This window comes from Carassius carassius, chromosome 11 (assembly GCF_963082965.1).
Source record: "Carassius carassius chromosome 11, fCarCar2.1, whole genome shotgun sequence".
In the NCBI taxonomy this organism is placed as follows: domain Eukaryota; kingdom Metazoa; phylum Chordata; class Actinopteri; order Cypriniformes; family Cyprinidae; genus Carassius; species Carassius carassius.
The window spans coordinates 7,639,369-7,661,093 of NC_081765.1; the positions used below are offsets into that span (position 1 = coordinate 7,639,369).

General features: G+C 38.0%; 2 protein-coding genes and 1 pseudogene across 7 annotated transcripts; all 3 read left to right on the forward strand.

The window, feature by feature from the left end:
- Positions 1 to 562: 562 nt before the first annotated feature.
- LOC132152703 (SLAIN motif-containing protein 1-like) lies at positions 563 to 12,351 on the forward strand. Of its 6 annotated transcripts, none has more exons than XM_059561520.1 (9): positions 563 to 1,143; positions 1,810 to 1,946; positions 3,526 to 3,642; positions 4,313 to 4,411; positions 6,937 to 7,086; positions 7,455 to 7,796; positions 9,822 to 9,992; positions 10,105 to 10,357; positions 11,579 to 12,351. In XM_059561520.1, exons 1-9 carry the CDS (start codon positions 731 to 733, stop codon positions 11,652 to 11,654), a joined length of 1,758 nt encoding a protein of 585 aa, XP_059417503.1. In that variant the 5' UTR covers positions 563 to 730; the 3' UTR covers positions 11,655 to 12,351. The 6 variants fall into 6 exon arrangements, with proteins under 6 accessions (XP_059417503.1, XP_059417506.1, XP_059417507.1 ...); XM_059561523.1 differs by having other exon boundaries at positions 960 to 1,143; positions 1,858 to 1,946; XM_059561521.1 differs by having other exon boundaries at positions 1,089 to 1,168; positions 1,858 to 1,946.
- Positions 12,352 to 15,452: 3,101 nt separating this feature from the next.
- Positions 15,453 to 17,755, forward strand: kbtbd7 (kelch repeat and BTB (POZ) domain containing 7). Its single transcript, XM_059561526.1, has one exon. It carries the CDS (start codon positions 15,760 to 15,762, stop codon positions 17,599 to 17,601), a length of 1,842 nt encoding a protein of 613 aa, XP_059417509.1. The 5' UTR covers positions 15,453 to 15,759; the 3' UTR covers positions 17,602 to 17,755.
- A 737-nt stretch (positions 17,756 to 18,492) lies between these two features.
- On the forward strand, positions 18,493 to 20,760 carry LOC132152380 (ras-related protein Rab-33B-like; annotated as a pseudogene).
- The last annotated feature ends 965 nt before the right edge of the window (positions 20,761 to 21,725 follow it).

Below are 21,725 nucleotides of genomic sequence, written 5' to 3' on the forward strand. Positions count from 1 at the left end.
TATATATATATATATATATATATAATAAAACAGTAGTATTGTGAAGCATTATTGCAATTTCTATTTTCTATATTAATATATTTTAAAACGTAATTTATTCTTGTAATCAAAGCTAAATTTTGAGCATCATTCCTCCAGTCTTCAGTGTCACATGATCCTTCAGAAATCCTTTGATGTGTTGCTCAAGAAACATTTCTGATCATCACCAATGTTGAAAACAGTTGAGCTGCTTAATATTTTTGTGGATTCTTTGACGAACAGAAAGTTCATAAGAGCAACATGCATTTTTATGCAACACTGTAAATGTCTTTACTCTCACTTTTGTTCAGTTTAATGCGTCCTTACCGAATAAAGTATTAAATTCTTAAATAATTAAACAACGTAATGACCTTACTTTGAACGGTAGTGTATATTATGGGAATGTGAAACTGAATTATCCTACATAGTTGAAGTACTATAAGGAATAGAATAGAATAGAGTATAGGATAAAATATGACACTCCAGATGTAAGGCACCATTTTATTAGTCATCTTAATCAAATGGAAGGCTGTCGAGAGGTGGTGTATTGCCTGGTGATGTGTGTTTGTCTGTCGTGTTTTGAACTGGGGAGGAGGAGACAGAGACACATGCATGAGCAGCACATCAGCGTCTGAATGAAGCGGGCAAGCCGTCTGAAAGCACTGCGAGTCTGGGCACACAGGGTAAACAACACCGCCACCATATTGTTTACATGTTTTTCTCTTCAATGGACGGACTATTGTTCAAGCCGCAGATGATGGCGGACGTCAATGGCAACAGTAAGATAATGAACGCAGAACTGGAGGTGAAAAAGCTTCAGGAGCTCGTGAGGAAACTGGAGAGGCAGAACGAGCAGCTCCGGTCGAGAACGAACGCCGCGCAAAGCTGCACCTCTGGCGGCCGTGTGTCAGCAGCTCCGGCGCCGGCCTGTCCCGCGCTCACCGGGGGCTACTGCGCTTCTCCCCCCGATTCTCCATCTTTTGGACTATCGGAGGAGCGCTATCCGTATTTTCATCCGCAGTCAGTGACTGGTGCTGATGAGGAGGATGCCACTGTCCTGGATGAGTTGGAAATACTAGACCTTCATGTTGTACTTCCCATCGATGGAGAGTCCGATTACAGCTGGTACTGATGCTGTATCGTTTACTGAGTAAACAGTGGTGTCATTTTTACCTAGAATGTTAGGATTTGATTTTCAGCGTCACGTGCTCTTTGTCATCCCTTAAATTCAGTTCCCATGAAATATCACCATAAGTGGACTACTGTATTTATCCAGGTTCATTGTTACTGTAATCTGAAAGATTTCCATATTTTTCTTCAGATTGTTTGTCTTCTAAATGTGTAGTGCAAAGATGCATATTTAACTGGTCATTTGTGATAATCTCACACCAGTTGGGGAAAAGTAGTCTAACCTGTACCTGTGCACTATATAGAGAAATGACAAATACAGACAAATCTGGCCTGCCTTTGTTATGGGATGAAACATTAGTCTTGAATGCACAACTCCTGCAGTGGGACTAAAGTTAGTCTTTGGAGCTTTAGGGATCTTGTCTATTCACAAACTAGCTTGTAATTCTTCAAAGAGAAAGGAAAACTTGAAATTGCATTATATGACCCCTTTAAGAACACTTTAATGAATACTTATTGTCTCTTAATATTTTAGGTGCTGTCTCAAACTGCCTTTTAATCAGCTGAATTAATACAAATATTAGGTTAATGATAAAATTCGTGATACATCCAGGCAACAGAAATACAGATTTGGATGTTTTGACCAATTGTTTATGTCACCAGGTTGTACGTGTCTCCAAAAGCCAAGCTGTTTCCTCATCTTCTCCTCAGTCCTCTTCAGTGGTGCAGACACGTGCTGGACAACCCCAGACCAGAGGTGGAGTTAGCCAAACGCTCATTGTGCTACAAACTGGACCAAGGTACTTACCATAATTCCATTGAATATAGAGTATGAAATTTGAATTTCTATAATGTCCTTGTTGTTTATGGTCAAACTGAGCTTGAGGGTTAGTGATTGACCATTCTAGCTTTTCTTTAAATAAATAGTTCACCCGAAATGTACTCACCCTCAGGCCATCTAAGATGTAGATAAGTTTGCTTCTTCATCAGAACAGATTTGGAGAAATGTATCATTGCATCACTTGCTCACCAGTGGATGGGTGCCGTCAGAATGAGAGTCCAAACAGCTGATAAAAACATCACAATCATCCACAAGTAAAAAAAGTGTCCTCTATCCATATAGTGCTTTCACTTTGTCTCATCTGTATCAGGAGAGAAATATGCACAGATGGATGGATTTGTTTATTACAAACACACAACTTTTCTCTTCACAAGACGTTAATTAATGGACTGCTGTGGATTACTTGTGGATTATTGTGATGTTTTTATCAGCTGTTTGGACTCTCATTCTGACGGCACCCATCCACTGCAGAGCAACCACTGGTGAGCAAGTGATGCAATGCTAAATTTCTCCAAATCTGTTCTGATGAAGAAACAAACTCATCTACATCTTGGATGGCCTGAGGGTGAGTACATTTTTAGAAAATGTAAATTTTCGGGGTGAACTATTTCTTTAATGCAATCTAGATGTAATGCAGATACACATACTATTTAATTATAGAAATCTGTAAGATGTCTAAAAAAAATCTGAAAATGAACAGTGGAAGACTGTGGTCTGTTTTAATGTTACCCAATATAATATATAACTCGATAAGATCATAAACAATACGAACTTGAGGAGATGTAAAGTTATCACTACAGTGTCTTGGTAGCTAAAAGGTGAATAGATAACCTACATTTTCTGCACTTGGATGGTATCCATATAAACAACTCCTATATAAATCTGCCTGCAGAATCAGCACTAAATAACACAGATGTATCGAGGACCGTCCTGGGGACATTGTGAAATGTTTTTGTATCAGTTGTTTCTTTGGATCAGTCCCTGCGTAAATGGGGCATACACAGAGATGTGTGTTGTGGAGTTGCAGGCGCTCTGAATGGCTTTTGAAAGGCCAGATTCAGCGAGTTTGGCTCACTGCAAACGGGGTCATGAATACATCTTTGTTTTTCTGGGTAGCTGTGAATGCTTGTTTTTGTGCGATCTTGGAAAGGCTAATTGTTCAGGTACGCATAAGTACTGTGGTCCGCTTGACTACCAATAACTCATTCAACCCATTTTCACTCTTTTAACTGAACAGTTTGTCCCAAAATCAAAGTTCCAAACCTTTCCTTCTTCCGTGGAACACAAAAGAAGCAACTGAGAAGAATGCCCTAGTTACAGTTTTCCTGAATTTTCAGAAATAGCTTAAATTTCTTTATTGTTTATTTTTGCAATTAATTAAAAATAATTCAATATTCTTAATGTGGTCAATGTGAATCCCATTGTGTAAATTTTTTGTTTATATATATATATCCTCATTCACTACTCTTACTGTTAAAATATGACTGTTGCTGTGTGTAATGTTTTTTTTTATTGATTGCACTTCCTTTTCCCATTAGCCAAAAGATGGAGAGGCGTCCTCTCTTCAAGCGTTCTGTTCAGTCCTGTAGATGAACTGTCTTCTTTAAGCAGCTCTTCTAAACCCTTTACTAAACCTGCACTAACTGAGCAAACAGGTAACACTTGCGCCTCACTCATCCTAACCTAAGACCAGAAACACTTTCTCATTACTATTCATTAGATGCTTTCTCGAACTCTCTCTAATCGCTAATAAAGATACTGTACTGTGTCACTGATAAACTACATCGTCTGTATTGTGTATTACACAGTCCATTGTGAAAAAGAAGTACAATTTAGAATACTTTTACAGAAATTATATAGCTTAAAAGTGAACTGAATGTAATGTTTCCAGCCACTTTGTTTAAAAAATGTATGTAGAGAATTTTAGAGTGCATTTAAAGGGATAGTTCACCTTCAGTTGCTGGTCCCCATTGACTTCCATGGTGTGCAATCATGTCCATTCCGTATCATTTCCTTCAATCAGCTCAGCATTTTTCAAGCCTTGTGAAATGTGAGACATCACTGATGAGTTGTGATGACCTTATGGTGTCAACCATTGCAGCATATGTTCCAAGAGGCAAAGATTTGTCACAGAAGGTCTGCGTATGGTCCTGGTTGTCAACTGGTTTTGCTTTAGGACACAGATTTGACAATGAACAGCAAGTGGCAACCCAACACAGGACTATAAATATTCAGCAAAAAATGTAATCTATACTGTGTAGTTTTACTCATTGTTTTTACTCACCATAGTCTGACATGATATCTATCATCTCTCTCCTGACCCAGATCCACCTTCACCAAACCATCAGAAGGCTCTCACAGGGAGGAACTGCTCCAGCCTAACCGAAAGATCTCCCACATTCCTCTATCACATGACTACACACAGTAAGATTGACTAAGGTCATCATCACACTCCATAAAGCATACACACAACTTCTTCAGTCTTTCAAAAGTTTGGGGTCATTAAGATTTGTAAATGTCTTTGAAAGAAGTCTCTTCTGCTCACCAAGGCTGCATTTATTTTGATCTAAAAATACAAACAGTTACGGAAGTTCTAAGCGGCCTTGCATTATAATTTTATCGTTATCTCGACATAATGAAAGTTTGTTTTCTCATTATGACGACTTAATTTTCTCTTTATCTCGACATAACGAAAGTTTGTTTTCTCCTTATCAGACATGACAGTTTTACTGTTGCTATAGTAACAAACTCAACTTTGACAGGCATCTGATGAAAAACCATTTTTTGTAGTCATTATATACTGTGGCAGATATCATGAAAAAAACGATTACAACATTATAGAACAAAACTGAATTAAATTAGCCTATGCACTAGGGCTGCACGATGTGTCGTTTAAGCATCGATATTGCGATGTACGAATCCACGATAGTCACATCGCAGGATGTGCGATGTTGGCTGTCGTAGTTGATCCGTTATTCATTAACTGTACGGGCCAGCTGCTCCCCGGCCCTTGACGAATGTGATTCGCAGATTAATTGCACAGCTTAACCATCATAGAGTGAAAGTTTTGACAGGGCAGAGAGAGAGAGAGAGCGCGCAAGAAATAGAGAGAGAGCGCGAGAGAGAGAGAGCGAGCCCCAGCCGCACGCTCACCGTCTTCAAACAACACGAGCGCTGTCTTGCTCTCTCTCCCTCCCGCATATTAATCAATTGACACGATGGTGTTGATGTTTAAATCATTTAAAATGAGAATGTGGGTGTGCTCACCCCATTTTTGTTTGTAAGAAAACATTTGATTAGATTTCATATCGGAATATATATCGCAGAAAAATAAAACATCGCAATGTCATTTTTTCCCAATATCGTGCAGCCCTACTATGCACTTTACATATACATCACATTCTCATCAATATGGTTAACAACAAAGATTAATAATAAGGAAAAGAAGCACATCACAAATAGCCTACATCGTTAAATCCCGTCCTACTGTAGATAAACAGAACATCTCCGCTTATTAACTACCTAATCATGTGCCTAAAAGAAGCACAAATAAAGATATAGGTTCAAACAGAATACAGTGACGTCAACCTTGGTTTTGATAAGCAGTTATTTTATGACCCAGAACGCGTTGGTGAAACTCATGCATCTAGCAAGAACTTAATACACAAAATAATCATTGATTCAAGCATTTAACATTTATGAATTAATTAAATGTCAGTAATGAACAAGATTGCACAAAATTATCGCGATCACGAGGAAGTTCCGCGTACAGTAACGTAAACAGTGTACAACACCCCATCAGTTTTACTAAGGTCTATAGTGCCACCTATTGAAGTTACGCAGTTTTGTAACTTCTTAGAGAAAATTAAGTCGTTATAACGAGAAAACGACTTTCATTATGTCGAGATAACGAGAAAATTAAGTCGTCATAACGAGAAAATGACTTTCATTATGTCGAGATAACGAGAAAATTAAGTCGTTATAACGAGAAAACAAGAAGGAAAAAAAATATAATGCATGGCCGCTTAGAACTTCCATAAAAAGTTTATTCCTGTGTTGATAAAGATGAATTTTCCATTCAAAAGTTTCCAAAGCATCATTACTATACAGTCTTCAGTCACATGATGCTTCAGAATAATATGCTGATTTAATGCATTAGGAAACTGCTCCCTTTACCTTCATTTACTACTTTCTTATTATTATCACTGTTGAAAACATACAGATTTTTCAGGGTTTTTTTACGAACAGAGAGTTAAAAAGAACAGAATTTATTAAAAAAAAAATAGAAATCTTTTGTAACATTAGAAATGTCTTTACTTTCACTTTTTTTAACTTGCTGAAGTAATATAATGATTAATTTCTTAAGCAAACAAACAAACAAAAAAGGTATATTATAAAAATCAACTATTTCAGACCACTTTAAAAAAAATTATCAAATTTTATCATATTATATTTAATGGATTGGTTTGAGCCTAAAATTTCTTTTTACTATTAATCAAAAATATTTCTTTCCCCAAAGACAAAATGAAAAAAAAAAAAAATTATATTTTGGATATGAGCCAAAATTGTACTTAACATAGGTCAGTTTTACTTCATTTCACCATAAAAAATATGATAGTACAATATCATATTATCATATTTCAGGATAAAACTAAAAACATTGTTAGTCAATGTTTAATTTATGCATTATATTTTCTGTTATGTACAGAAAACAAAACAAAAATTTCAGTCAGTAAAGCAGTATGTATTCTGCACATGAACACCGTGTGTCAGGCAAAAATACTATTTAAACAAAATTATCTATTTTATTTTTTTATGGGGAATGGTTTAGTTATTAGACAAACTAGACAAAACAGGACACCATGATTTTCAAGCAGTATAAAAATGCACTTTTAGTTTTTTCAGTCAGTGCTTTATACGTGAGGCTGAATTCTCCATGTCTCTTTCAGGTAATAGTCATTGGCAAAGGCCTCTCAGTCCTCAGTCATCCATAGACAGTGATCTCAGTGTCTCTGAGCAGGAAGATGATCCCATCTCTATGAGCTATAAGCTTCAGGACATGACTGATGTGGAGGTCATGGCCCGACTGCAGGAGGAGAGTATGTCTGCTTTAATTCATCAAATTGTAGAGGGGTGATATTTGCAATGATTTATATTAAAGGTATAGTTCATTCAAAAATTAAAATCTTGTCATCATTTACTCATAATCATTGTTATTTCAAACCTGTATGACGTTCTTCTGCGGAATATAAAGACGATTGAAGAATGTTGGTAACCAAATACTTTCAGTTCCCATAGGCTTCCATTGTAATCTTTCATACAGTGGAAGTCAATGGGAACCGAAACTGTTAGGTTTCCAACATTCTTCAAAATAGCATCTAAAAGTGTGGATTGGGGCCGAAAAAAAGTATTTTTTTGTAATCAGGATGCTTCATGTATATCCATAGAAACAAATGTTTGTTTTTAGGTCTACGGCAGGAGTACGCGTGCACCGCTGCCACAGCCACGTGCCGCAGTGCCAGTTTTTCGGTGCACACAGGTGCGCGCAGGAGCATGAGGAGTGAGGCCGAGCTGGAGGAGGAGTTGGAGGAAGAGTACGATCAGCTGTCGGCTCCGCAGCCGCGGCTCTTCCATACGTCCTCCATGCAGCGCAGCACGTCCCACTCACAGAGCCTCTCCAGCATGAGAGAGTGCCGGCGCAGCCCCTCCACACCTCAGTACCTCAACAGCCTGTCCTACCAGCAGCTGCACATGCCCAACCTCAGCTCCAGCACAGCCACAGAGACCCAGAGCTACAGAGCACACACAGGTCAGACTACACACACTTATCAACCACAGGCTGAAAATATACTGATAACAATAGCAATTACACAAAAGTACACAAAAAGTCTATTTCTCTCAAATATTGTTCACAAATCTGTGTTAGCAGCACTTCTCCTTTGCCGAGATAATCCATCCACCTCACAGGTGTGACATAACAAGATGCTGATTAGACAGCATGATTATTGCACAGGTGTGCCTTAAATAAAAGTTCACTGTGCAGTTTTACTATATTGGTGGGTCCGGGGTGGTCTGAAAACCAGTCTGGTGTGACCACCATTTGCCTCACACAGTGCAACACATCTTCTTCACATAGAGTTGATCAGGTTGTTGATTGTGGCCTGTGGGATGTTGGTCCACTCCTCTTCAGTGGCTGTGTGAAGCTGCTGGATGTTGGCAGGAACTTGAACATGCTGTCGTGGGTGACATGTCTGGTGAGTATGCTGACCATGCAAGAACTGGGATGTTTTCAGCTTCCAGGAATTGTGTACAGATCCTTGCATCATGGGGCCGTGCATTATCATGCTGCAACATGAGGTGATGGTGGTGGATGAATGGCACAACAATGGGCCTCAGGATCTCGTCACGGTATCTCTGTGCATTCAAAATGCCATCAATAAAATGCACCTGTGTTCATTGTCCATAACATACCCCTGCCCATACCATAACCCCACCATGTGCCACTCGTTCCACAACGTTGACATCAGCAAACTGCTCACCCTAACAACGCCATACTGTTACGTCTGCCATTTGCCCTGTACAATGAAAACTGGGATTCATCCGTGAAGAAAACACCTCTCCAAAGTGCCAGACGCCATCAAATGTGAGCATTTGCCCACTCAAGTCGGTTACGTCGACGAACTGCAGTCAGGTCGAGACCCCAATGAGGACGATGAGCATGCAGATGTGCTTCTCTGAGACGGTTTCTGAAAGTTTGTGCAGAAATTCTTTGGTTTTGCAAACCGATTGTTCCAGCAGCTGTCCGGGTGGCTGGTCTCAGATGATCTTGGAGGTGAAGATGCTGGATGTGGAGGTCCTGGGCTGGTGTGGTTACACGTGGTCTGTGGTTGTGAGGCCGGTTGGAGGTACTGCCAAATTCTCTGAAATGCCTTTGGAGACGGCTTATGGTAGAGAAAGTAACATTCATTTCACGGCAACAGCTCTGGTGGACAATCCTGCAGTCAGCATGCCAATTGCATGCTCCCTTAAAACTTGGGACATCTGTGGCATTGTGCTGTGTGATAAAACTGCACATTTTAGAGTGGCCTTTTATTGTGGCAATAATCATGCTGTCTAATCAGCATCTTGATATGCCACACCTGTGAGGTGGATGGATTATCTCGGTAAAGGAGAAGTGCTCACGAACACAGATTTAGACAGATTTGTGAACAATATTTTAGAGAAATAGGCCTTTTGTGTTCATAGAAAAAGTCTTAGATCTTTGAGTTAAGCTCATTTAAACAGTGTATATTTTAGCCAAGATATAAATTAAAGGGTTTTTTATTTTATTTTGTAGTACAATCCAATCTTTTCTTTTCTTTTCTTTTAAACTGTTAATATATTATCACATCTCTAAAGACAAGGCTCTGAGTTGGGACATAGCTAAAGTTCTATCATTATTCTAAACCTTCTCCATAGCAACATGCTGGTTTATCACTCAACTCTCTGTTTTGATATGAATGCAAGGTAGAATAGATCAGTGGTTCTCTAACTGTCTCTTATCTGACACACTCTGTTCAGTTCATGAGCTGATGATCTGAATCAGGTGTGTTAAGAAAGACATACAGAGGGTGGAAGGACATCTTAATTCTCTAACTGCACCATGAGGAGACAAGGAACGAGTGAGGAAGCTTTCAGAGGAGTTATGTAGTGGGTCCCGGGCAGCCCTCTGGATGAGAACCACTGCTATAGACTGTGCTTGAATAGACTATAGACTGTACATCACGCTCTTCCTAAATACTTTCCGTTTGTGCTAGATTGGCCGTTTTAACACACATTGTCTTTCTTTTTTCAGACAAGCTAAGGAGGAGTATGCCAAACCTACTTCGAGCTCCCAGCATCCCCAGTGTGCCTAATGTTCCTGCTCCGACCGCTCACATTGCCACATCCTCCTCATCTTTGTCGTTACTCCGCAACAGTCAGAGTTTTGATTCCCACAGCGGTCTGACCAAGATACATTCTGCAAGTGAGAAGTCAAAACATCACATTAAATTTGATGATAATTATCTTGTAGCAGATTATATCACACTTTGTCATGAACCTCAGGTCAATTTTGATTGCTCTCTGTTCAATCTCAGTTCCCTCTCCGGGCCAGTTACAGCAGCGGGTTCAGAGCGTGGGCAACTTCTCAACACGGCCCCCTCTGAAAGCCACAGCATATGTGAGCCCTACCATCCAGAGTGCCACCACAATGCCTTCCTCTGTTAGTCTCGGCTCTATCCCCAGCAAACCCAGCGCCCCCTCGTCCAGTCGCAGCGCTCTACCTCGGCCTGCATCCTTTGTTGGGACAAGTGGGGCCTCACGCAGTAAAATCGCCCAGCCTGTACGAAGGTAATCATTCACAATTCTGCCTCCTCTGCTTGTGTAAATGAACTACTGAACATTCACTTGTCAGCCTGTACTGTTTGTTTTTTTATAACTTAAGCGATTCCAGAGAGTACAAGTGTTATTTTGTTAGAAATTTACTGTTAATTACCAAATTTCATAGTCAGTGAATCAAATATACATTTAGTTACAGTTCAGACAAACTCGGGCAATGTGAATTGTTGTTGGCTGCAGACTAGTGTTAGGCTTATGTTTAAAGATATGGGCATAAAACAAACAATACATTGACCTGAAGTCACTTTTTGTAATTATAATAATTGATTTAACTGCAAAAACAATGTAATGCCTTTGAATTAACTTTTCTAAGCAATTATTGTTATTGCAAATTGTTCACTAATAAATCAGCATATCATGTAATTAATTCATTTAAAATTTGTATTATTTGACAGCCCTAAAAATACTGACAGGATTGATTCTTAGAAATCCCAAGTGGATAATCATTTAAATAAATTTACTAACTTGCAGTTAGCAAGAATATTTTTAAAGAGATTGTTACTTTTATTAAGGATGCATTCAACTGATCAAAAGTGAACGTAAAGACATTTTATGTTACAAAATAAATCTACTCTTCTAAATCTATTTCAAATAAATGCTGTTCTTTTGAACCTTCTATCCATCAAACAAAGAGCAGCACAACTGTTTTCAACATTTTGATAATAATCAGAAATATTTCTTGAGCAGTAAATCCTCATATCAGACTGATTTCTGAAGGATCAATGATGTAAGTAATGATGATGAATATCCAGCTTTGCATCACAAGAATAAATTACATTTTAAAATAAAATAAGATAGAAACAGTTGTTTTAGATTATAATAATATTTCTGTATTTTTTTATCAAATAAATGCAACCATGATGAGCATAATAGATTTTTTTCGCAAACAATAATATCTCTTTCTGAACCAAAACTTTCGAGCAGTAGTGTAGTTTAATGTTTTAAAATTTATTAATTCATGTTTGTTCACAATTTATTATATATGTTTCAATATACGTCAAAATTTGCATTAACAAATAATAGTAAATGTTGTCAAAATTGTTCATTGTTAGTTTGAGATGAAAATAAATTGATCCTTATTAGAAAAATAATGTTTTAATATTATATATATATACTTTAATGCATAATACATTTGAGTATTGCTGTCATTAACACTAGTCACTGTCTTTGCAGTTTACTGACCCCGCCGAAGAGTGTCTCTGCTCTGAGCGCCCTGCGTGACGGCAGCTGGAGGGACGGATGCTATTAAACTGCTCTGACCTTAAATGTCTCAGGCCCAGCTGGCTGGGCACAACTAGACCTGAAGTGGAAATAAAATAGCATCATGTGTTTCGAAGTTGAAAAGTACTGTTAACAAATGCAATATTCCTGATGGCTGAAACCCAGAGAGTTATGTATTCAAGTGTTTACATGCAAATAATTTGCCTAATTGCAGCACAATTTTTTTAACCATTGAAACCAATTGTCAAATTATATTAATAATAAGATATGAATATAAAGACAGCATTGGTTTTGGTAGATGTTATGATAAGTCATTGTCTCTCAAATAGCACTTTTACTGTTAACTTGCGTTTTTACATTAGATAACCAGTATTGCCAGAGTAGCACCTGATGGGTTTCTGTTGCGCAAGTTGCATTCCTTTTTTAATAATGTTGTCGATTATGTTGCAACATATGACAAGATAATTATTTGGGTGATCTGATGCATTTATAAAAGCAGACAAAATGGACTGTAAAACACTGTATACTGCTGTTAAAGTACAAATGCAGCCTAAAGTAAATGGCAGACATTCCAGATTGTATGTTTACATAATGCTTGTTATACAGAGCATTGTGGACGAGACATTTGCACATCAAATGGTAATATTTGTTTCTGTTTTTTAAGAACTGGTCTATGATGACTGGTTTCAAATGTTGAATAAAAGGCTTTTGAACTGAATTATAAAGTTTGGAAAAGTTCTGTACTGCACCGTGAACAAAGGATATCTGTACAGGGAAACTGAAATACAATATTCAAGAGAATATTTTCATTTTTGGGAAAACCTACTCCTCCTAGGATGTTTGTCTGATTTGCACAAAATGTTAGCAAAGGAAGTTGGATTCATTAATCCTTTTGCAAACATAGGCCAATACATTTTGTGGTCATATTTGGTGTCATACTTATTATGCATTTTTTTATTGTAATGCATTACAACCAATCACACATGAGTTTATGAATGCATTGACCAATCAAAAGCGTTCAGATGAGTCATCGCTGAAACGCAGCGCTCGGAGACTGAATTATGCTATCTGGCGAGTACTTTCATCACACAACAAAGTATAGAGGTAAGAGATTAATTTCACAGCGCAGACAGCTTAATTTATTATGGAGAGTTTTTTTTTTGAGAGCGAGAGTGTGTGCATAAATTTGTGCTAGACTGAAGGTAGCAATAATGTATTATAATGTAACGTTTTTTTCCCTCACTTCTATATCATTTACTCACCATTTGAATTGTAAATGAAAGTGTTATAATTAGTATCTTACATTTTTATTAAGCTGTGATTACGTTAAATACAAATTGAGTAGTAGCCCTATTAAACAAATATTTTATGGCATGACACCCATATTTGTTACCTGCCTAAAAAGATGGGTTTTTGATGTGCTTAATTATTAGACTAGCATAGGCTTTTGAGTTCACCTTATGCCTATGATTCAAGTTATTAATGTCTCACGAGGAAAATTAACTGAGAAAAAAAGGTTAAAACGAAGCCCGTGCATAAATTTCAGGCACATTCATAATCCTGTGAAACTTCTTTTTGGCTGTTTACATTAATAACATGTTTAATGTCGGAAATAATTTCACCACCACCAACGCATCTAATATTCTCCTTGAGTTTCCAGGTTCCTCTACAAAAATGACCCATGGTTTTAACAAGAATAACCGTTCTTGTAAAAAAATATCATTCTTGTAGCCATGCTCACTGCAAATTAAGCATGGTTTTAATCAAATAATAATTTTTGGTTATAAAAACAGACCCAAGCCAACAATAGCCTTGAAAATGACTTTAAATGAATTATATAAAAACAATGAGGCAATAATAGTCGTTTAATTAGGCTGTTAAAATACATAACTTAGGCTAATACTAAATAATCAATGTATGTACACTACATTTTATTACAAATACCTGCAAAGGGAGCCAAAGGCATGTAATTGCTGCTGTTACAGGACGATGAAATCCAGCCTCTATAATTTCTTCAACAAAATTCATGTGGACATCACAACCCTTAAACCATGGTTTTATCATAGAAAAACTATTTAATTTGCTTTTGCATGATTTCTGAATGCTTCAGACTATCAAATAAATTAGATAACTGTATTAATAAAGTCATAGCCATAGGTAACTGTCTAGAGCTACAATTGTAATTTGTAAATAATACAAATTATTTATTTACTTTTATATTACAGTTCTATTTGACACCTATCATCATGAGAATCAGAAATAGTAGATTACATTGTTTAGAGCCTACGTAAGAAAAAAAGAGGTAAAATAACTTTTTGAAAATTATATTTAATTCATATGTTATGCTATGTCCTCTGTAGAAAACACCAGAACTCCGTTTTTCTAAAAATAAAATGACAAGAATAGACATGCAAAGGCAAAATCTATGGGATTAAAAAAAAATAAAAAATTCATTCAATTTTAGGGTTTCAGGATTTTTTTTATACCAAACTTTAAGGATGGTTCTCAATTATGTTAGAAAATATATAACAACATGATTTGATATACAATTTTGCTTTATGCAATATGTGTTCAAAAAGTCCATAAATTGTTTTTTCCATTAGGCACAATGTTATCTATACACTGTAACTAATTTAGCGCTTGTTGGAACAGTATGTAGAAAAAAGAAGTGTAATAATGGGAGTAGTAAATGGACAGATTTTCATAATAATATCTAATGTTTCTTAAGAATGTTGCTATATAATTTGTTTTCATATGCAATTCTTTTGTCTCCCAAAATGCATAATAAACATTATTTTAATCCTGGTGTCCTGGTGAAATATTTTCATATTTCTATAAGGATGTACATTTTTATCACTAAACTAATGTCAGCAATTTTTAATAACCAAGAAGAGGAAGAGTTCATGGTCCAACTTCCAATCATTTGGTATTTCTAGAAAGCCCTGAATGTGCTCTTTTCATGATATCCAGACAAACTGTGGCATGTGAGGTCTTAGAGAAATTTACTAAAATATAATGTCCACTACAGAGGCAAAAACTCTATAGCTGGGTCTCAGGAATATATTAGTTTTTTTGTTTTTGTTTTTTTACTTCCATAATATTTTTTTTTTGGGGGGGGGGGGGGGGGGGGCAACAATACAATCCTGTTTAGGGCAGCCATTTGGTCAGCAGCGGCCCTGTTTCCAAGTAATCTCCAGGTAATACATAAGTATTTGAATAGTGCAGTGCTAATTTACATATCATTTATTACAGCCATCAGAAACTCGAAAATATATCTTCTGCTTTATTCTGTGATAAAAATGTCAAAATAGTGTTTGTATTATATTGCTCATTCATAAAAAATACTTCAAAGTTAACTATTAAAAATAATAGCTGAACATAAGTTCACCAGTAAAATATATAGTTTTGGAATAAATGTAAAATGCTTAAAACAATAACTTGATGAGTTTCATACTTGGCTTTAATAAACAGAATACTGATAACATTCTAAATTTTAAAATTTAAAATAGGTTTTTGTTGTTTGTTTGTTTCTTTTTTCTGATAGTGTAAGTAATGTTTATTTAATCAAGAAAATGTGACTGGGACATGCATTTTTTTTTATATATTATTGAGGCTTGTCATTGTGAACAAAGCTTTAGCAGGTCAACCGAACTTAATACAGAGCGCTGAGATTGGCCACGTCTCAGATCATAGTGAGCTGCCTATCTAGAAGACACTGTTGAGTCGCAGTATTTCTGATATCACACTGAGAGCGCTGCCTAGAAAGGCTGTCTATGTAGGCGCTTTACCAGACTTTGTGACGTAGCCGAAGTGACCAATCAGCGCCGTGCTCCGCAGCAGCTCAGAGACAGCACGTTTGAGTGAGGCACGCAGCGTCGAACACTCAAGATCAAAATCCGAGCGACATGAAATAATGAATCGGGACGGACGATCGTTAGTCCTAAATTAATCTCGTACAGAGGAAAAAAGACCCGCGTTTCATTCATGAAACATGTCTGAATTGCCAGGCAACACAGAAGCGGTACCTGCAGCCCACAGCTTGTTGTTTTCATGACACTTTGAGAGCTGAGGGTGATTTGATGCCGCCCAGAACCGACGGGATTTAACGTCAGACGGAGAGCACGGGGCTCGACATGGCCTCGGTGAACTGCTTCGGTGGTCCGGAGGAGCTCGAGGACACGAATCACGCGTCAAGTTTAATGAGAGAGCTGAAATTATTCTACGACTCGCAGCTGTTAGTCGACGTGACTATCGAAGTGGAGCCAGACCAGGAGCAAAGTGTCTCCTCAGGGAAAGTTTTCCAGTGCAACCGAAATATACTGGCAGCCGCGAGCCCTTATTTCAAAAGCATGTTTACCGGAGGACTGTATGAGAGTACGCAGAGAAGTGTCACCATTCATGATGTGGATGCCCATTCAATGGCAGTCATAATCGATTACTGCTACACTGGCAAAGTCACGGTCACCGAAGCCAATGTGCAAAGGCTTTATGCAGCTGCCAACATGCTGCAGCTGGAGTATATCCGGCAAGCGTGCGCAAACTTCATGACAAGACGGTTGGACCTTTCTAACTGTGCAGGGGTTTTGAGGTTCGCCGACACCTTTGACAATCTAGAGTTGAAGAGCAAAGCTCAGGCGTTCATCGCGAAGAACTTCGTCCAGCTCGGTGCGAACACGCGAGATCTTTGTGAGCTGGACCTGAAGCAAATCACAGAGATCCTCACACTGGACTCTCTGGACGTCGACTGCGAACGCAAAGTGTGTTCGTTCGCGATACAGTGGATTGAGAATAATCCGCATAATCCAGATGCTGAAGATGCGCTTCAGGTCCTTAGATGTGTGCGGTGGGCTTTGTTTTCAGAGAAAGACAGAGTTTATTTAGAAGGCCTGAAATCAAAGCCTTTTATAAAGAAGTATCTTGCGAATGTCCTCGATGAGCCGAGTGCTACGATATCAAAGAGTGTACACGCTGCCAAACAAAGAGTCGGCAAGAGTGCAAAAGAAATGGTGCTTTTCTTCGGACGGCCAAATGAGCCGTTCATGTGTTATGACCCCTTTACGGACGACATCTATTCTATGGCATCCCCGGTCATCAACCTCACCAATCAGAACTTCAAACGCTCTCCCATGGAGACGTTTTTGGTCTGCACCACGCCAGAGAACAGTCTGTATCTCGCCTCGCACCTGTCCAAGCACTTCTGGGTCTACAACCCTCTGTTGAATTGCTGGCAGGAGCTTGCGGAAAGACTTCTCAGAAGAGTTCACTCGTACATGGGGTACCTCGACGGGCATCTGTATGTTCTGGGAGGCAGAGATCCGGTTTCTGACGCCAGGCTCAAGGAAGTTGAATGCTACAGCATTCAGAGGAACCAATGGGGTTTTGTGGCGCCCTTGCCGCATTCTTTGGGAAAGATGCAGGTTGTGACAATAAACGAGCGGCTTTATGTGGTGAACAAGAGGAGGATGCTTAGCTACGAGCCGAAGAAAAGCCTCTGGATCCAGCGGGGCTCTCTGAAACGCAGCAAACTCCACAAAGCTTGTGTTTTTCAAGAGGAGATTATATGTTTGTGCGATATCCCCGTGGTCAAAGCCTATAACCCGGCTCGAGGAGAATGGCGACGGATCGGAGACATTCCCATCGACAGCAGCGCTCTCAACTACCAAGTTGTGCAACACAACAGCAAACTGCTGCTTCTAACAATTGCAATAGTTCATCACAGCAAAAACAGACTGGTGATACACGAATACGATCCCACTCAGGACTCATGGAAAAACGTGGCCACCATGTTTGGATTGTCGTTCGGATCCATAAGCCTCTCGGCCCGGGTCTATACCACGTGCTTGGGGTCCGGTCAGAATTTCATCTCGGAGGAGGATGACGACAGCGGTTCCAGTGCCGACTGGGACTTTGACGGATTGACTGACGCAGACTCTGACTCCGGGAGCTCAAGCTCATTTTCAGATGAAAACTGGTAGCAGTGCAGTTCTGGAGAGTCAGATAGAGCGTGAAAAGATGTGTAATCGAGCCATACGTGAACATGCAGGTGTTGAAATGATTAGCCTGTAGAACCTACTTGAAATCCATGCTGTTATGATGAGTATTATTAAACACATGCTTACCTTCATGATACATGGCCAGTGAATGATACCTTGTCTCAGGATTACTAGAGAGGTGCAAGCAAACAATTGCTAGTATTTTGACTAAATAAAGAGCAGTATTGCGCTGGGATTCTTGAACAGGGTACAAGGGGGCAAACAGCCCCTCTTTAAGAAAACATGGTCTCAAGGTTTATAATGATAACAGAAATATTCAGTTTTATTTCATATCGATAGTGCAGTTTAATTAATGATAATGAGGTTTCCTTCAAATAAAAAGGCCTCATTTGTTGAGGTGATGTAGGGGCAATTCATTTATTTTTAGTTTAGATACATTATTAAGATCAACCACTTCAGGAAAGATGGAGTATTTACCATGTTACACATTTTTAATTTCCTCTCAAGTATGCTATAACTACACCTTATTATTCCGCTATTAATAAACACACGAAATCTACAGCTTTGAAAGATTAGCCCAGTTGCACCTTACCTCAATTTACCTGTTTATGTTCCTTATGTTTATTGTTGTTTAATTGTTATAGTTGTCTGTTAAATTATCTCGTTTGTGTAATCTAATTTATAGGGTTTGTCCTGTTAATAAAGTCTGTTTATACTTTATATAAATCGCTTTATTCATTGTTTTCTTTTTTTCAGCTTCAGACGTTTTTACCATAGACTGTATGTTTTTGTGTTTTTTATTTTTTTTCTATACATGAGCAAAGGTCTCGTTAAGATCTCGTTCTCTCGCGATATTTCCCGAGTATCGGAGATATGGCAAAAGAAAACACAACGGGCAACAATGATTTCGCCTCGAGACAGTCTGGCCAAAGAATCGTGTCAGGACAGTGCTCGGGAGAGGGGTTTTAAGATAATAGTCATTGGGATTCAAATGCTGGAAAGAAGTGTCTAACTTACCGCTTTTTCGGTGGTAAATTTCTCCAAAATCCCGAGGCAACCATCGGAATAAATTTCAGACAGAACCGTTCAACTTGATGGAGAAAACATAAAGGTAAGCAGAGTTTATGTCACAAATCACAAAGAACGAGTGTTTATATGGCTCTCTTCTTCACAATGGACGGGCTGTTATCCGTTCAGACAAACAGAACTTTATTATTTATTTTAAATTGTGTCATTTTGTTTAAGTAGAGCATTATAACTTGATTGCATGTATTTGTATCAACCGTTTCCAATGTTGATAATAAATCAGCATATCAGAATGATTTCTGAAGGATCATGTGACACTGAAGACTGGAGTAATGATGATGCTGAAAATACGGCTTTGCATCAAATAAATAATTTATAATTTAAAGTAGAAAAGCATTATTTAAATGGTAATTATATTTTACAATATTACTGTTTCTTCTGTATTTTTAATCAAATAAACGCAGTCATGATGACCAAAAGATACTTTAAAACACATTAAAAATACTTATCCCAAACTCTCAGTAACAGCAGTGTGTATATGTCACATGTAAGTTCACTCATTTATATCACGTGTATAATAGGGCTCAAAACTGCTGAGATCTTTATGATGATTAGTCCTGGTCTTATAATATCTACAATGATCATAATTGAATTCTCATTCTCAGTTGCAGATCTGGGACACGGCGGGACAGGAGCGCTTCAGGAAGAGTATGGTGGAGCACTACTACAGAAACGTGCATGCCATCATCTTTGTGTATGACGTGTCCAGTCTGCCTTCATTTGAGAGTCTGCCCGAGTGGATTGAGGAGTACAGCCGTCACTCAGTCCCCCCTATGGTCCCCCGCATACTAGTTGGAAACAAATGTGACTTGAGAGGAATGAGAGAGGTGTCCACGTTTTTAGCTCAGCGACTGGCTGATAACTACAATTTCCCGCTTTTTGAGACGTCTGCAAGAGACCTTGCGGAAAAAGAGCATGTCGATGCCATTTTCCTCACGCTGGCCTACAAGCTGAAGAATCACAAGCCACTGAGACTGAAACAGTTGAGTGAGAGCAGCTTCATAAAGCTCGCTGGGGAACAGGAGGAAATCACTCTGTTTATGCTAATGCACTTTGGCCCATACAGTTAAATGCAATAAATAAGGGTGACGTTCTGAATGAAGTTAAGACATAAAGAGTGATTGGGAGATATACAGTACAGTATATCTCTATAGGATTTCATTTGGTGTATGCGCAGTTTACCGTTGAAAATTATGAAGGTTTTGTTTTGTTTAACCACATATTATGAAGCAAGTGATGCTTATATGTCTTTCTGTTATTTAAGAATGTTATTAACGCTTCAGAAACATGCTCAATGACAAGAAAATCCTGTTATGAAATTTTCAGTCTGTAATAACTTTGCATGTTGTTTCACTGTCACATTTAATGTGTATGGATCTATCATTACAATTTCAGGTATAGTTGCTATGGGGAAACTTCTAAAGGCAATCTTAGGCATGTCTGACGTATCAGAAACACATTCTGATTATTGTGCACCGTCAGCTTTCTAGTATGTTTATTGTTACAGATAATTATTATTACATTTACTCTGCGCTTCATTTGAAATTTTTAATTTGAAAGTATATATTATATGCAAGCTCAATCTAAACAGTGGTGTAATCATAGACTGTATAAAGGGTGTAATGCACAAGTAAAGCTATAACTGACTCCATTATGAACACTAGTGGGCGCAACTGTCAAGGCGTTATTTCAGAGCATTATGAACTACAAAAAAATTAGATTATAAACAAGGGAAAGCACACTTTATTATAAATATGAGCAGTTATATCCTCAATGCATTTGTGATGTGTTTGACATATTAGTGATGTTTGATGTCTTTTACAAGCAAACCCATGCTTCAATAAGACTTCAACATGTTTTAATTTAGTTTTTTTTTTTAAAAGCTCATTTGGAAAACAGGGAATGTATTGCACTTTAAATGGAGGTTAAATTTGTCTGGATTATTCAGCATCATGTATAATTTGTTGTACTTGAGAGAGAAAATGTCATTGTGTAGTTTGGAGTGACTGTCAGATGTGTTTTGAAAATGAATATGAAAATAAAAGGTGCAATAAAAGTAATTATTTTGATATATTGTATCTATCGTATAACAGCTGTGATCAGCAGGATCAAAGAGGGATTTTAAAATTTAGAGATTAAGACCAGGGTTCCCAAAGTTATGGAAAATCAGGAACATTGTAAAAGTCATGTTTCTGTAGTGACTAGTCAATTTTTTTAGTTTTATTTTTATTTACTTATTTCAGTTGGAAATTACTCTTAGCAAGTACAATCTTTACAAAACCGTTTTTTTCTCTCTCTCTTTCTCGACAGCAATATTCAGCAAATCCTAGTGAATTGAACAGACCCCCTCTCAGGCAGTACGTGTCGTCTTTGACCCCTTCCAAGTCCACTTAAAGCCTAAACCAGCAGGCAAGTGCAGCTGCAAACACACGTCTTGTTCTACCATGTGTCTACCTGTTAACTCCAGCACTAGAGGTGTGAAGAACTGTTTTGCAAGTGATAAATCCCAGTCCCATAAAGCAGGATTAAGCACTATATGATTATGCAGTTAGGCCTCAAAGGTATTATCTGGCCTTATAAAATTGCATGCTGACAGTATGAAATGTTTCCTGTCACATTCAGCACAGTAGTGAACGATTGTACAGATTTCTTAAACATAAACTGACATTTAAAGTTTGAATCAGTCTAAATGTTCTGAAATGGAAGGTACGGAATATTCTGGAATCAATAACAAATTATTCCTGCATTTGAACACACTCAAACAATAAAATGGTTCTATATCTGAATCCAATTTCTTTGCCACGAATAAATAAGATGAGTGCACATACATTTAGTCACCAGCAGATGTCTGCAGAATCTTGGACCAGATCAGTTTTGGGAATCTGTGAATGACAGTAAAAGGATTAGACTGGACAGAAAATGGGAATATTTAACACAGAAAAAGATTGGGTTATACAGACATAAAGCATCATGTTTTACATCCAAACCATCCTGACCTTTGACCTTTAATCCTATATGAC